The sequence below is a fragment of the Haliaeetus leucocephalus genome, unplaced genomic scaffold (genome assembly GCF_000737465.1).
Source record: "Haliaeetus leucocephalus isolate CR32 unplaced genomic scaffold, Haliaeetus_leucocephalus-4.0 Scaffold154, whole genome shotgun sequence".
In the NCBI taxonomy this organism is placed as follows: domain Eukaryota; kingdom Metazoa; phylum Chordata; class Aves; order Accipitriformes; family Accipitridae; genus Haliaeetus; species Haliaeetus leucocephalus.
This window is the reverse complement of record NW_010972590.1, coordinates 554,855-567,329: the sequence shown is the minus strand read 5'-3', so window position 1 is coordinate 567,329 and position 12,475 is coordinate 554,855. Positions and strand designations below refer to the sequence as shown.

The window sequence follows — 12,475 nt, the reverse complement described above, 5'->3', positions numbered from 1 at the left end:
CCAGTTCAGACCAGCTCATCTGTTGACTTTGGCAGAAGCCCTTAATCTCACTGTGTGCAGCTGCCACTTGAGAGCTGGGGACTCGGCAGAGAGCCGAAGGAGGGTGGGATGCAGGGTTGGTCAAGGCATGAACACATAGGCCTGCTTCATTTCAACAGCCGTACACTGCTTTTTTATAGTCTTTTCATTTTACAGCCTTTTTTTTTTTTTAAAAAAAAAAAAACCACTGAAATTAAATGAGGACCTCTCATGAGCCACTGCGCTCCAGGCATAAGAAATTGTAATGTCTGGCTTCCAGAAACTGTCCCGTCAAAATGTGCTTCTGATTAGGTGGCTTAATTACAGCTGTGAAAACAATGTTGATTTAGGCCTCAAGATTCCAGTGCATGTCAGCCGTTATTAGCTAGCCTTGGACTGAAGCCACCATTTTAAAACTCTGTACCACTAAAGTCACACAGTGCCTGACAACTTTTTATTTAGGCAGAAATGTTGCCAGAAGCAACACTTTTTATGCAAAATATTTTTCATTGCGCAAATTTCAAATGTGACACTGTTGATGGACATAAAATGGGTAGTTACGGGTGAACTTCACCAAGTCCAAAACCTAACTTTTGCAAAAAAAAACCCCAACAACCAAAACCACCAACACCCCCCCCACCGTTTCAAATAGTTTTTATAAAGTTTGACTGACATAATGCTTAATTTTAATTCCTTTAATTCAGTTTTATTCCAAATCCAGCATGTTGGTTTAACCACCCAATTTTATTGCATCTAAATTTTCCTGACAGTTTCATTTGCTGTTGGGAAATAAAATTGCCGTTTTTGCAACATGGGAAATAATGGCTAGTTTCAAAACCAATATGTTTGAAACTTCCTTTGCCTGAAGCAGGTTAAGGCACACACTCAATTTACTTTAGGGGAAAAAAGCTCATTAAATAGTTTTTAATATTTTAATATAATTTAAGTAACTGCTTTCACAGTGGGAAGGCTTATTAGGCCCATGTATTTACACCTGCAGAGAGGTAAACGTTTGGGTAATTAGGAGGTTTCCAATACTTCAGCTTTTCAGTGTAGTTGCGGAGTTAATGCTGTAAACACTGTAGATGGACACAATGCATTCACTGCATTTAAACATTACATTTCCACTTGTATTTTGCTTTCAGGTGCTTAAGAAACAGGTTTAAGTGGGGTGGTTTGTTGGGGTTTTTTTTGCTTTGTTTTGTCTGTTCTTAAAGTCTCTTTAATGACATGAACTGGCTAAGGAATGTGAGTGAATGTGTGTGGGTGTTAGCTCTCGGCAGAGGCTGGTGCTTTGGAAAAGCAAGATCTACATTCTCACTTCACAGTTGCCATGAAATTCCAAATGTCCATGCTGTGCCGTTTAATGGAAACCATGAAGTTCCTAAATGACCGCAGGTTTGTTCCGATGTTAAGCACAAAACAAATCTTTCAAGTCTTTGGCTGAGTCACAAAAAAGGAGGGTCATGTTTTCAGGAAGCTAATCTTTCCTTTTTTTCCTTCATGGTTTGCATTTCTATGGCATTAGAAATGTGTTTCTAGTGAGGTACTGGAACTACCAGCTCACAGACAAGGGTCCTTAGTTCCCAGGACTGAAAACAAGACACTTGGAACCTGAAGCTGCATTCATCTCTTATCCTAAATGCTCAGGCCAGTGCAACAATTGTACCTCCCAGAGCAACTAATTGGAAATTGACTTACAGAAACTAATGATTTGGATAAGGAAACAAGTCTAAGGGGTAGGTTCAGGTTTGCCCTGTAAAAAATCATCATGCATTCATTCTCTGCCTTCAGCGGATTAACAGAGAAAAAGGAAGTGAATGCCTACACTTCATTTTGTTCACTTTTTGAAAGTGAAATACTGCAACGAGCTAGTCTCTTATTTTCTTTGCAAAATGGTACATGGGGTTTCTGAACCTGAATGTTTCAGAAGGGCCCCAGTTGCTGTGGAGGGCAACTGTGAGGCAGGAGACAGCCATGTGATGCCATATTCCTTATTAGATAGATGTCTTTGCAGTGGTCTTTCAAAATGCGTTTCATTGGTAATGTGCAATGAGTTTTATTCACCAGCCGCGTATGTTTACTTCCTGTTTTCTACACACCCCTGTTTCTTTTGCCTTCTTCCCACACCTCTCAAAGTGACATTTTCAGCACATCAAATTAAAAGAAACTTTTCTATATTATTATGTATACTGCTAATACTGCAATAGAAATAAAAGTATTGGGCGTGCTAGACAGGCTGTTATTTTGAGAACTGGGTATTATAGACCAGGACATTTAACCCTGGGAAAAAGTTTTGACAAAAGAATAGAGCCGAGGACATAATTTTACTGGCTTTATAGAAGAAAAGGAATATTCTCTACAAAGGCAGACAAATTCACTTCTTTCCAGACTCAAGGACTTTTACTCAGGCCAGAAGGTGCTTCCTCCTCCCTTTTGAAGAAGTTATTTCAAGAAAGAGAGCTGGGAAGCTTCTATTATTCCCTGCTAAACTGTGGGTTAAACATAAAGGGAACGTCTGTTTGTTCTGAGACTCTGAATTCTCTGAGAAATTTTTAGAGGGGATTAAAGCATAGCTGTGCCTGAATGAGTCTAGCTTAGATACTTAAATGGCGAAGGAACCTATGCAATCCAGATTGTCATCTTCCTGATATTTTCTTGACATTTTAAATGTAGATCCTATAAGGTGTACTGTTGTGAATAATTGTTTTCTTGTTCTGACACCTGCTTGGTTTTGTGTTTCAAGCTAAGTATGTAAAGCACTGTTTATAAGGAGAAAATTCAGTGCTGATCTTCAGGCATTAGCTTTGATAAATAGTTCAAGATGTATAGATGCTACATGTGAGTTGCAGTTCAATAGGCAGGGATGATAGGTGGAAGGATTTTTGTTGGTTTTGTGGTGTTTTGTGTTTACTTTGTACCACTAGCTTACTGTCCAGTTCTCGGGGAAAAAAGAGAATAAGACCTAGGGCAGTGTTTCGAGGAGTCTGCCTCTTCCTTAGCCAGCCTCAGAAATGCATATATGTGCAGCATGCCCCCCACTTACAATGTAGCATGGACAATGCTACATGCACCCTTTTAAAAAAAAAAAAAAGAAAAAAAAAAAGAAATTTGTGCTGACATTTAACTGGATTGGTGCTGGAGAATCTGTTTAAGCATAAAACTGTATTTAAAATAGTGGGGAAGTAAGTATTCCCCTCAAAAGATGTACTGTAAGTGTTTGTAAAACTAAATCTCATGTTTAGAGGTTTATGTTTCCCTCTGGATGGCAGGGAGACAACCGATGCCCCACCACCAGAGAATTCAGTGCCAGCTAGCCGGCAAACTTTCCTCCACAGGAGACAACTGTCTCTGATGCTGTATCTCCTTTTAGTCTCTGCTTCTGGTATGCTGACTGGAAGTCAGGTCATGGGAGCACAAGGATGGGTATCATCTCCACCCCTGGTCCCACAGCAGATTTCTCAGCTGTCAGACCTCACCTCACTAGTCCAAGTGGAGGAGGAGTGGATCTTCCGCAGGCCAAAGGGAGATAATGAGAGCGATGAAGAAGGGTAGCTGTAAACCATAGCATACTTTGTGCCTTTCTGGAATTTATAAAATCAGATTGTTTTTCTATTGGTTTGCTCATTCCCCCTGCCTTCTCCTTCAGTTGTGCATGTTTGCATCCTTTTCAGCTGGGGAAAAAAGAACAAACCTTTGCATTCCTTTCTGTGACATTTTTGCAGTAGGGTAATGTGTTTTTGTAGAAATACATGTGTTTACCTAATTCCATTGCCTGATTGCTTGCATTTTGTACTTTAAGCATAAAAGTTAATGCGAGATATGAAAAAAAACCCTTTAAAATACATTAGAGAGTATGACTTGCAGAGATAAAAAGACAGGAAATTCAGAGTTAGGGCATGAAGCATAACACTGTTCTTAACTCTTAATTTTATTCCTGTAATGTTGACATGATTTAAGGGCATGCAGTCAGCAAGTTACATCTTAATGTTTATTTTTATTAGGTTTTACATATTTAAGTCACACTGCTTAATATTTACCCAAAATTTATTTATTTATTTATTGTTGTTGGTTTTAAGTTAGGTATAAAAACTTTTCATGGAAGTCTGTGAAACCCACATTATGTAGTGAAGGCACAGTTTTTCCAGTTGATCATAGTAAGGACCTGTTTGCTCCAGAGACTGGGATCCCTGAAGCAGTTTGGCCTGTTGAATAAACTAGTACTTGAACAAATTTTATAAAATTAATTGTTTATAATTTCACAAAAAAATGTGAAATGAGTACACAGTAGGGTAAAGAGCTTGATTGTCATCTAAAAGGATGTTATCATGATAATAATCTTGATTTTTCAAATAACTTCTGTTTTCTTCAGTTTGTGTGATGGTTCAGTTAAAGAAAGACATTTAGAAACAAATGTGCTTCTTAAGCTATGTCTTTCCCATTGTACAAGAATTTCGGTTTTTTGTTGACTTAAACATTTCAGAAATGCTACCTTTTGGAAAGGAAGGACCCTCTTTTTGTTAAGCAATCAATTGACTTTTGGGGTTTTTAATGGAAAGTGGATACCTTTAAAATGCATAGTAAGTAATAAAATTTACTAAAAATATAGGCAAGAATAGTGTGGTTAATCACCAGCAGAGTTTCCCTGCCACATGTGATTATATTAGGAAAGCAAAGTGACATTATGATGATGCAATGATTCCATTTCATGCTTTTTAGATAGTTTAACAGCTTCAGTTCCTACAGCTTTTTAGAGAGGGACCCATGGAACCTTTAAAGCCATGTTGCTTTAAGACACCACACTTTTGGATCTTTTGGATCAACTGAAATTGGCCCATAAACCCATAGTTCACTCAGTAAATGTCACTGCAAAGCTGACATTTCAATACTTGCCTCTCTTAAATTTGTATGTTCGCCAATATTTTGAAAGCCTTTTGTCCTATCTAGGTGTTGCAGGTAATTTGACAAAGAAAGCCCTTGGAGGCCAGAGCCACAATAATTAAATAATTCACTATTTTTTCAGCTTTTGTTGAGTACCAAGGGTCTCATTTGATCGCAAAAGGATCAGCTTATGTGGTGGTTATACACTTATGGTCAGGGACCAGTTAGTCTTTCAGACTCAATGTGACATCAAGTTTTCTTTCACAGGGTAAGTAAATGAATTGCACTCTTTTGGGAGCCTGAGCATGTATTGTAACTTAACCAGGACTTTGCAAAGCTTCCTGACACTTAAAGTCATCCAGTTTCATATTAATTTGTGCATGTCAAAACATGCCATTGCTTTAGGAATTTCTAGTTTAATTTAATAACTTACTGAAGTTTACTACACTTTTAACAGATTTTTTTAGAAGAGCATAATCTAATTGGGAGCTCTGAATAAAGGAATTTAAGGTATCATTCTGGAATGTACAAGGCACACCAAGTTACTGAAACCTCCCCGTGTAAAATGATTTTTTAAAGTTGTGTTACAGCTTTCTTGTTTTTCAAAAACCAAAAAGCTGAAGAAACCTCTCTCCAAGTCTCCTTCTATGTTCTTCTTGACTCTTCCGATAAAATTTTTACATGCCTGATGAAAGTTTGTAGTGTTGTATGTGGTGGTGGTTCTGGTTTGGGGTTTTTTTGTTTGTTTTAACTCTTCTGTGCTTTCAGAACACACAAACACACAATTGGCATATATATATGAAAGGATTCACATAAAATATGATTGGTGTGCAGGAAATAACAGTTCCATTTGCCTAGTGGACTCACTTGAACTGCATGTTCAGCCTCACAGAAAGTAATGACCTAGTACCTGCACTAAGAGTAGCTCTTACAGGCAAATTGTGCTCAGAAATCTAGTAAGTATAAAAAGTTCTGCTGAAGTAATTATTAGATTTTTTTATTTAATTTCAGTCTGAAGTATAAATGTATATATAAATTTGGCCAAACCCAATAGAGACAGTAAACCTAGCTCACCCACACTCAAGTTGTTTATAACTGATAAGCTTGATTCCTTGCCCAGTTAGTGTAATTTGGATCTTGCATTGACAAAAGACCTACATGTTAGCCATCAACTGAAATTGAGCCTAAAATATTTTTTTTTAGGCTATTCAGATATCAACTGATATTTTATAAGCAATACTGCCAGAAAGCCAACTGTTTTCCATGAGCATTACTGTTATAAAAATACCCTTTAGAAATCTGTTTAATATATACTGCTTCAGCTATTGCATGCAATTTATGGGAGAAGGAGTAACTCCCTCCTGAAGTTACTTCAACTAAGTTTTACTGGGGGTGAATGAACATGCTTAGTTTGGATAAGCAAACAGAAGTTTGAAAACTATCCCAAACCTACAGGGAGCCAAATGTACCTCTTGTGAATCTTCCTCTAAGCTAGTTTATGGGGGAAGGGGATGGAGCCTTTATCAGGATTTTGTCTGGGAGGTAGGAGGCTACACATCTGCAGTGGACAGTCCAGAAAATGTACACTACACTGGCCAGTGCTAAAAGGGTGGAACCCTTTGTCCTCCTAATGCATTGATGATTTTAATAATTAACATTCATTTTGAGAAAATGAAGTTGACTAGTAATAGTTCGCTTCTAAGCATGTGGTATAAGTCAGTCATTTTTTGCGCTATAATTAGAGTATCTTTTTAAGAGGCTACTCAGTTTAATACACTTATTTAGATGAACTGATATTTAGATTAGCCTGTAGCCTAACACAAATGCAGATGTTCTTACTCAGCATGCAAGCGTTTGTCTGTATTTTGGATAACAGATTACAATCAGTCTGTTTTTCAAATAGGTGCAGATAGGTTGCATAAACCATGTCTGTATCCAGTTTATGATCCTAATTCTGTTGTCTCTTAAGAGCTAACATCAATCTGCTGTTTGTTAGGGGATGCTAAAGGCTGTCAATTCATGATATCAGCATTTCCCTTCTCACTTCAGGATTATGAACACCAGATTATATTCTCACAACCAAGTGGACTGAAATCACTTTTTGCTCACCTAAAGGTTTTTAGAGAGATCTGCAATGATATTCTCCACTAAGAGGCCTTGTGTGTCCATGGCGCTTCATTTTAAGTCTGAGTAATACCATTTTCCTGCTTGAAATCTGAGTGAGATGTTCGCTACATTTTTTGTCATTGCTGCAAAACTACCCATTTTTGCATCAGCAACCTCTGCCAGAGGTGCGCGAGTTCCAAGTCCTTATGACTTGCTTCTTTTCACCACCTTTCATAAAGATAAGTTGGTTCTGTGTCCTTGCCATAAATTCCTGTCGAGTGAGGTGTCTGCTTTACACCTCAATCAATATATTTCCTTTTTGTTTTTCTTCCTTCATGCTTATGGCTTCTCTTGAGCTTGCACTTTCCACAAACCGGATGTCTGCTTCTCTTTATGAAAATCAGATTTATTGTGTGAAAAAATGCCCTTTCAATGGTTTTTAGAGAGAACTTCAAGAGGACTTGTCCCTGTAGATACGCTGGGAAAGCATAACTTACCTGAACTTGCAACACACCAGAACCTGAAAAAGCTGGATAGTCTTTTGAGTCTTGCATTGCTGGAGTTCTGGTAGTTGAAACCCCTAAGGTCACCAGAAGGCATTTGCTACAGCGACTCCTAATTCCACTGTCCAGACACCAGTGCTCATCCAGACCATTCCACCCTTGGTGCCTCTTCAGCAAAGAGTGCTTGAACATCATCAGTACTTATTGCATATTGGATTTTTAAGGGCCTTTTCTGACCTACTCCACATATTTAATACAAATATACCTGAGAGAAGTAGCGAGCAAACTGGAGTATTCTCAAGGCATCTGTCTGCAAAGTAACAGTGAGTTCCATGTTTGTTCTTGTTGTTATATAAGCTGTCAGGACAATCCTAAAATGTTGATTTCCATTATTTTAATAGTTCATTTGTTTTGTTAGCTACATAGATTTCTATTTCTGAATATTATTCCTCAAAAATATTGCATATTGGGCAGAAATGCATAGCAAAAATTAATCTCCTGAATGCCTAAAGATTTTTTAATGCAAGAAAGCTGAATCATAAAAGACACTTTCATTGTTCCTAGACCTTTCTCCTTTATGTTGTTAAATGTTACTGTTAGAAATAATTACTTTTTCCCTCTTTCCCCCTTGCATCCATATTGCTGATACAGGATATCTTTATTAATTATAAAGTGATTGAAGTATTTCACAGAATCGTTTTTTCCAAAATGTTCATGATGATTAACTCTAGGATTCTGCATTAAAATCAGTCTTTGGTAAAAGATAGATTAACGCACCACTGGCAAAGGTCTGCTGTCCTTGTCCTGTGTAGTAGCAGAATGCCTAAATTGTAATTGCACCAGTTCAGAGCAAACAGACAAAAGGGAAGGTAGCTAAGCATTTTGCTGTGCGTGAGCAGTTAGAGGGCAAGCAGACACCATGCACCTTGACCACCTATTATGAAGCTTTTTGCTGCAATGTCAAGTGAAAGCGAGTTAATTGGGTGAAGCTGTAGAGCATGTTAGGGGCATGGTAAAGGGTTGCTGTTTGACAGCTGAATGTCAGCAGAAGGTAGTGAAGTGTGGCTGAGAGACAGAGACCTGTCACAAAGTTCATGTGGACTATAGCACAGTTAGGGAGATGAAATGTGGTTCTGTCTCACTTTCTCCCTCATTGCATTCAAGCACCTTAAGATTTCACACTGTATGTGTCAACCCTTGTTCTCTAAGCTGTTTTCTCCTAACACTTCTGCATTCAAATCATCGGACAGAAGATGCTAATGTTTGGCAAAATGAATGTAAATACACTTTTTCCCTTTTTCTGCTAGAGCGGCAGTATACATGCAACTCAGACGGAACTTTGAAGGCTTACGTCAGACAGTCACACTGTCTAGGAATTCAGCTGATGACTGAATATATTTCTCAAGAGAGTATGAAATTTGACACTTTAACTAGTTGGATAGGGACTGTTTTCCCACTAGCACTGGCAGAAGAAAAGGCTAAGTGGGGAGGACCACTTCATGAGCCGCTTGTGCGTCAGCGTGGTGTTGTGAGCGTTTTAGTCTCTGGTTGTAGTCACCTTCTCCTCTTCTTGCTAGAAAGAAGTGAAGAGCTGAGGGGGAACCGTGAGAGAGAGGAATACTGATCTGAGGCAATGAAAAGCTGTGGGAAAACTCACATAGTAGGAAAGGCTTTCTTGGAAGCAAGAGGAGCATCAGTTAAAGATAGCAACAATGTGATACACTGATGCAAAACACAGAGAGGTGTCACAACAGTTTAGTAAGAGCATAGTGTACCTTTCAATGGTCTTTGCAACATGCAGCACAAGTTAAACCAATAGGCATTTGGGTTAGCTAATTAGATTAAAAATAAATAAATAGAAGTGGAGAGACAGTGGTAGGCAGCATGGGCAAAAAGTACTAAGGAATTTGGAAACCTGGATTGAAATCAGTACAGACTGCTCATTTCACCATGAGAGTAGTGCACTGCATAGTTTGCCTAATATTTTGGTATTACTAGTGTAGTGCAGAGAATTTGACCTGAAAATGGGAGACTTCCGTGTGTATTCCAATGGAGCATCTGGAAGAGAAACTTACTATATAGGCTGTATGGTGGATTTTGGCCAAAGTATTTAGAAATAATCAAAATTAGCAATGCAAAACCAAATTATTTGTCTTTAAGCCAAACATTGAAGATAAGGTGTTCATCTGATGTGATAATCCATCCAATCCTGTGTCTTCTTCAAACATACCAGGTTTAAGTATGTTTGAATAAAACAAGAATACAGCCTCTAGAGTGTGATTTCACTGAAGGCATTAATGCTACGGCATTAGCAAAGCAGAAAAAAAAATTATTTCCAGATATTTCAGACTCATGTGTTTGTTTAAAAACTCCTGAAAGTGGAAGAGGGAATTCTTTGATAATGAAAAAAGCCATTAGTATTGTTGGCTACCAGCACCCAAAGTGTGTTGTGTGTCTACCTTTCTGACTTAATATGTAATGAGTTGGCAGCCCATTGAATTATTCGCTGATAGCAAATTGTTTGCAGAATCCAGGCAGGAGTGCTGACAATTAAAATTTATACCGACTGTTACCGTTTTCCTACTTCGTGTCAGAGCACCAATTTAGTCCTACTGCCTAAGCATACGGAATTGCAAAATCATTGACATGGGAAGCAAACTTTGCAGTTTTGGCCATCTTACATTCCTGCTTTGAAGAAGTTTGTTAACTACCACTGTATTGCGCTGACACCCACTAGTAATACTTCCCATTTTAAGCACCAGTTTCTGATATTTTATTTTTTTCACTGAGAGTGAGAAATGGCTCTTGGAGGTACTTTTAACAGCAAAAGAATGAGCAGCATACTCAAAGTCCATTGGCATTGTCTGGGAAAAGGCAACTCAGTTTTGGAAGTAGTAGTCTACGAAGGGGGCTGTGAATGATCTGAAAATGTGCATCTTTCTCTATAGGGAAATAGGTTTTCCACATAAGTCCTGCAAAATGGTTATCAAATGCAGTGGTTGTTTCTTTAACTCTTACTGGAATTGCTGTTGCTACAGTGAAATGATGCAAGCTACAACGATAACATAGGTGGGAGAAGCTGAAAAGAACATTATTGGCCATTTGATTTGCTGTCTACTGGTATTACTGTGTATATGTATGTTCTAGAGTTGGGGTGAGAGGAATCAGTATTGGAAATCAATTGTGGAGAAATACATCGACTGTTTCCCACTTTCCCTCCATCACTCTCTGCATCTGTGCTCACCTTACATTTCTTCCGACTCTTGAGGGACTGTGCTACAGGCTTTCCAGAGATTTTAGAGGTTGCTGGAATTCAGAAGAAACTACAGCTTGCTCCTCCCTCTGCGCTTCTGTTTGCTGTCAGGCATCCTCACACACCTAAGTGTCCTGTAATCTGGTGATTTCCAGATCACACTTTGGCCTTGTAATTCAATGATTGTCTTTAATTTACCTTGAGATAAAACACTGAACTTATTATTTACTGCACTGCATCATCACACAGGGAACACCCATAACTGAGTCTTTGTAATATGTTGTAACTTCAGTGTTATTCTTTCTGCCCTTTTATTTCATCCCTTACTCGGTCATTTTCTGTTCTGATTCTAGGCAGTTTCATTACTTTCTTACCTCAGTCAAAGCCATATATAAAAGCTTGCTATTCACAATGCAGAAGCCTTAACTCATAAAAACCTTACCACTTTTTATTATTCTGATTTTTTAATAATATAGAATGTTACATGTAATAAGAAAGTGGAAGGGAAGTTTGGGCTACTGTGTTTTGAAATTGAGTATTTGAAAGCAGTTTAAAGTGACTAAAATTAGTGGTGGGAAATGCCAAAATTGGAAGGAGTTATTTTTGTAACATACAAATAGTAGAGGGCAACTGAAAAGTTGTAGTGTGGTATTACAGTGAAAATTGTGGTCCAGTAAAATTATCCTTGTGTAGACTTTGAAGGCTGAAACCATTCTGACTGATTTGTGGCTTCAGCTCTGGTTATAGATTTTACTCCTACCATTGAAGATAAACAGTATACTTCTAACAATGAATTTCTTTATGTAGTTATCTGTTTGCACCACTGTCATAACACATGCACAGTCTTCTAATTCAAAGTGTCTCACTGTGCATATTATTCCACAGGTATTGATACATAAAAGCAAAATGGGGTGTCTTTGATCACAATGTGATGCTTTTGAGTAGGCTGACATTGCAATAAAAGCAGATATAAGGTTATAATACATTATGATATTATAGTATTGCCTCACAATATCATAAATAATAAAGCAACCCACTATAAATCAGTTTTAACTTTGGTAAAACAGCTCATGTATCATGAGACAACCTGTAAACTAGATCCTAAATGTGATCATAGGTTAGTCACAGAAGAAAAGCTGTAGAGAAGAATTATTTTAGAAATCTTTTTCCGTGTCCAATACTAAAAAATTGCTTGAGTTAACTATAGTTTAGAATGCAATTAGTCCATAATGTAGACTAACCTTCCATGTTTTCGTCTTTGGGAAAGCATGTTTTATAAAGTTAGGCTATCAAACTTTGAAAAATGACCGAAGGACATAACCAATTACTATATTGCATAAATATTTTGAAAGCATATTTTTACTAGATATATTGTGTCCTAAATCTCTATTTACCTGATGAAGTGTAACAGTTTAGATGGAATCATTTACAGCTTATCGGGTAAAAAAAAGTGCTATGCTAAAGATTTACCTGAACAGACACCTTATTTAAGATACATAATTCCTCTTTTAAAAATTACCTAAATGCATATTTATATGATGGATTATCATCACATCTCTGGCACAGTCATTTGAGTTTGTCAATTTAATACATGTTTTAGAAAGGTGTCTAAATACAATAATGTTGAAACAGGTCTGTTGGGGAAAATACAACTGCCTTTAAAATTCCTGCGTACAGGTATGTGTTCAAACAATGAGTGTTATAACAGTTCTGA

At 37.6% G+C, this 12,475-nt stretch overlaps 1 protein-coding gene across 1 annotated transcript in view; it reads left to right on the top strand.

Moving 5' to 3' along the window:
• The window catches only part of CCDC171 (coiled-coil domain containing 171), a 139,947-nt gene extending 136,374 nt beyond the window's left edge, over window positions 1-3,573 (top strand). Inside the window, exons 24-25 of the mRNA XM_010562090.1 lie at window positions 1,292-1,416; window positions 3,291-3,573. Of these exons, the coding sequence (XP_010560392.1) occupies window positions 1,292-1,416; window positions 3,291-3,573 (408 nt within the window). The remainder of the gene's footprint in view (window positions 1-1,291; window positions 1,417-3,290) is intronic.
• The last annotated feature ends 8,902 nt before the right edge of the window (window positions 3,574-12,475 follow it).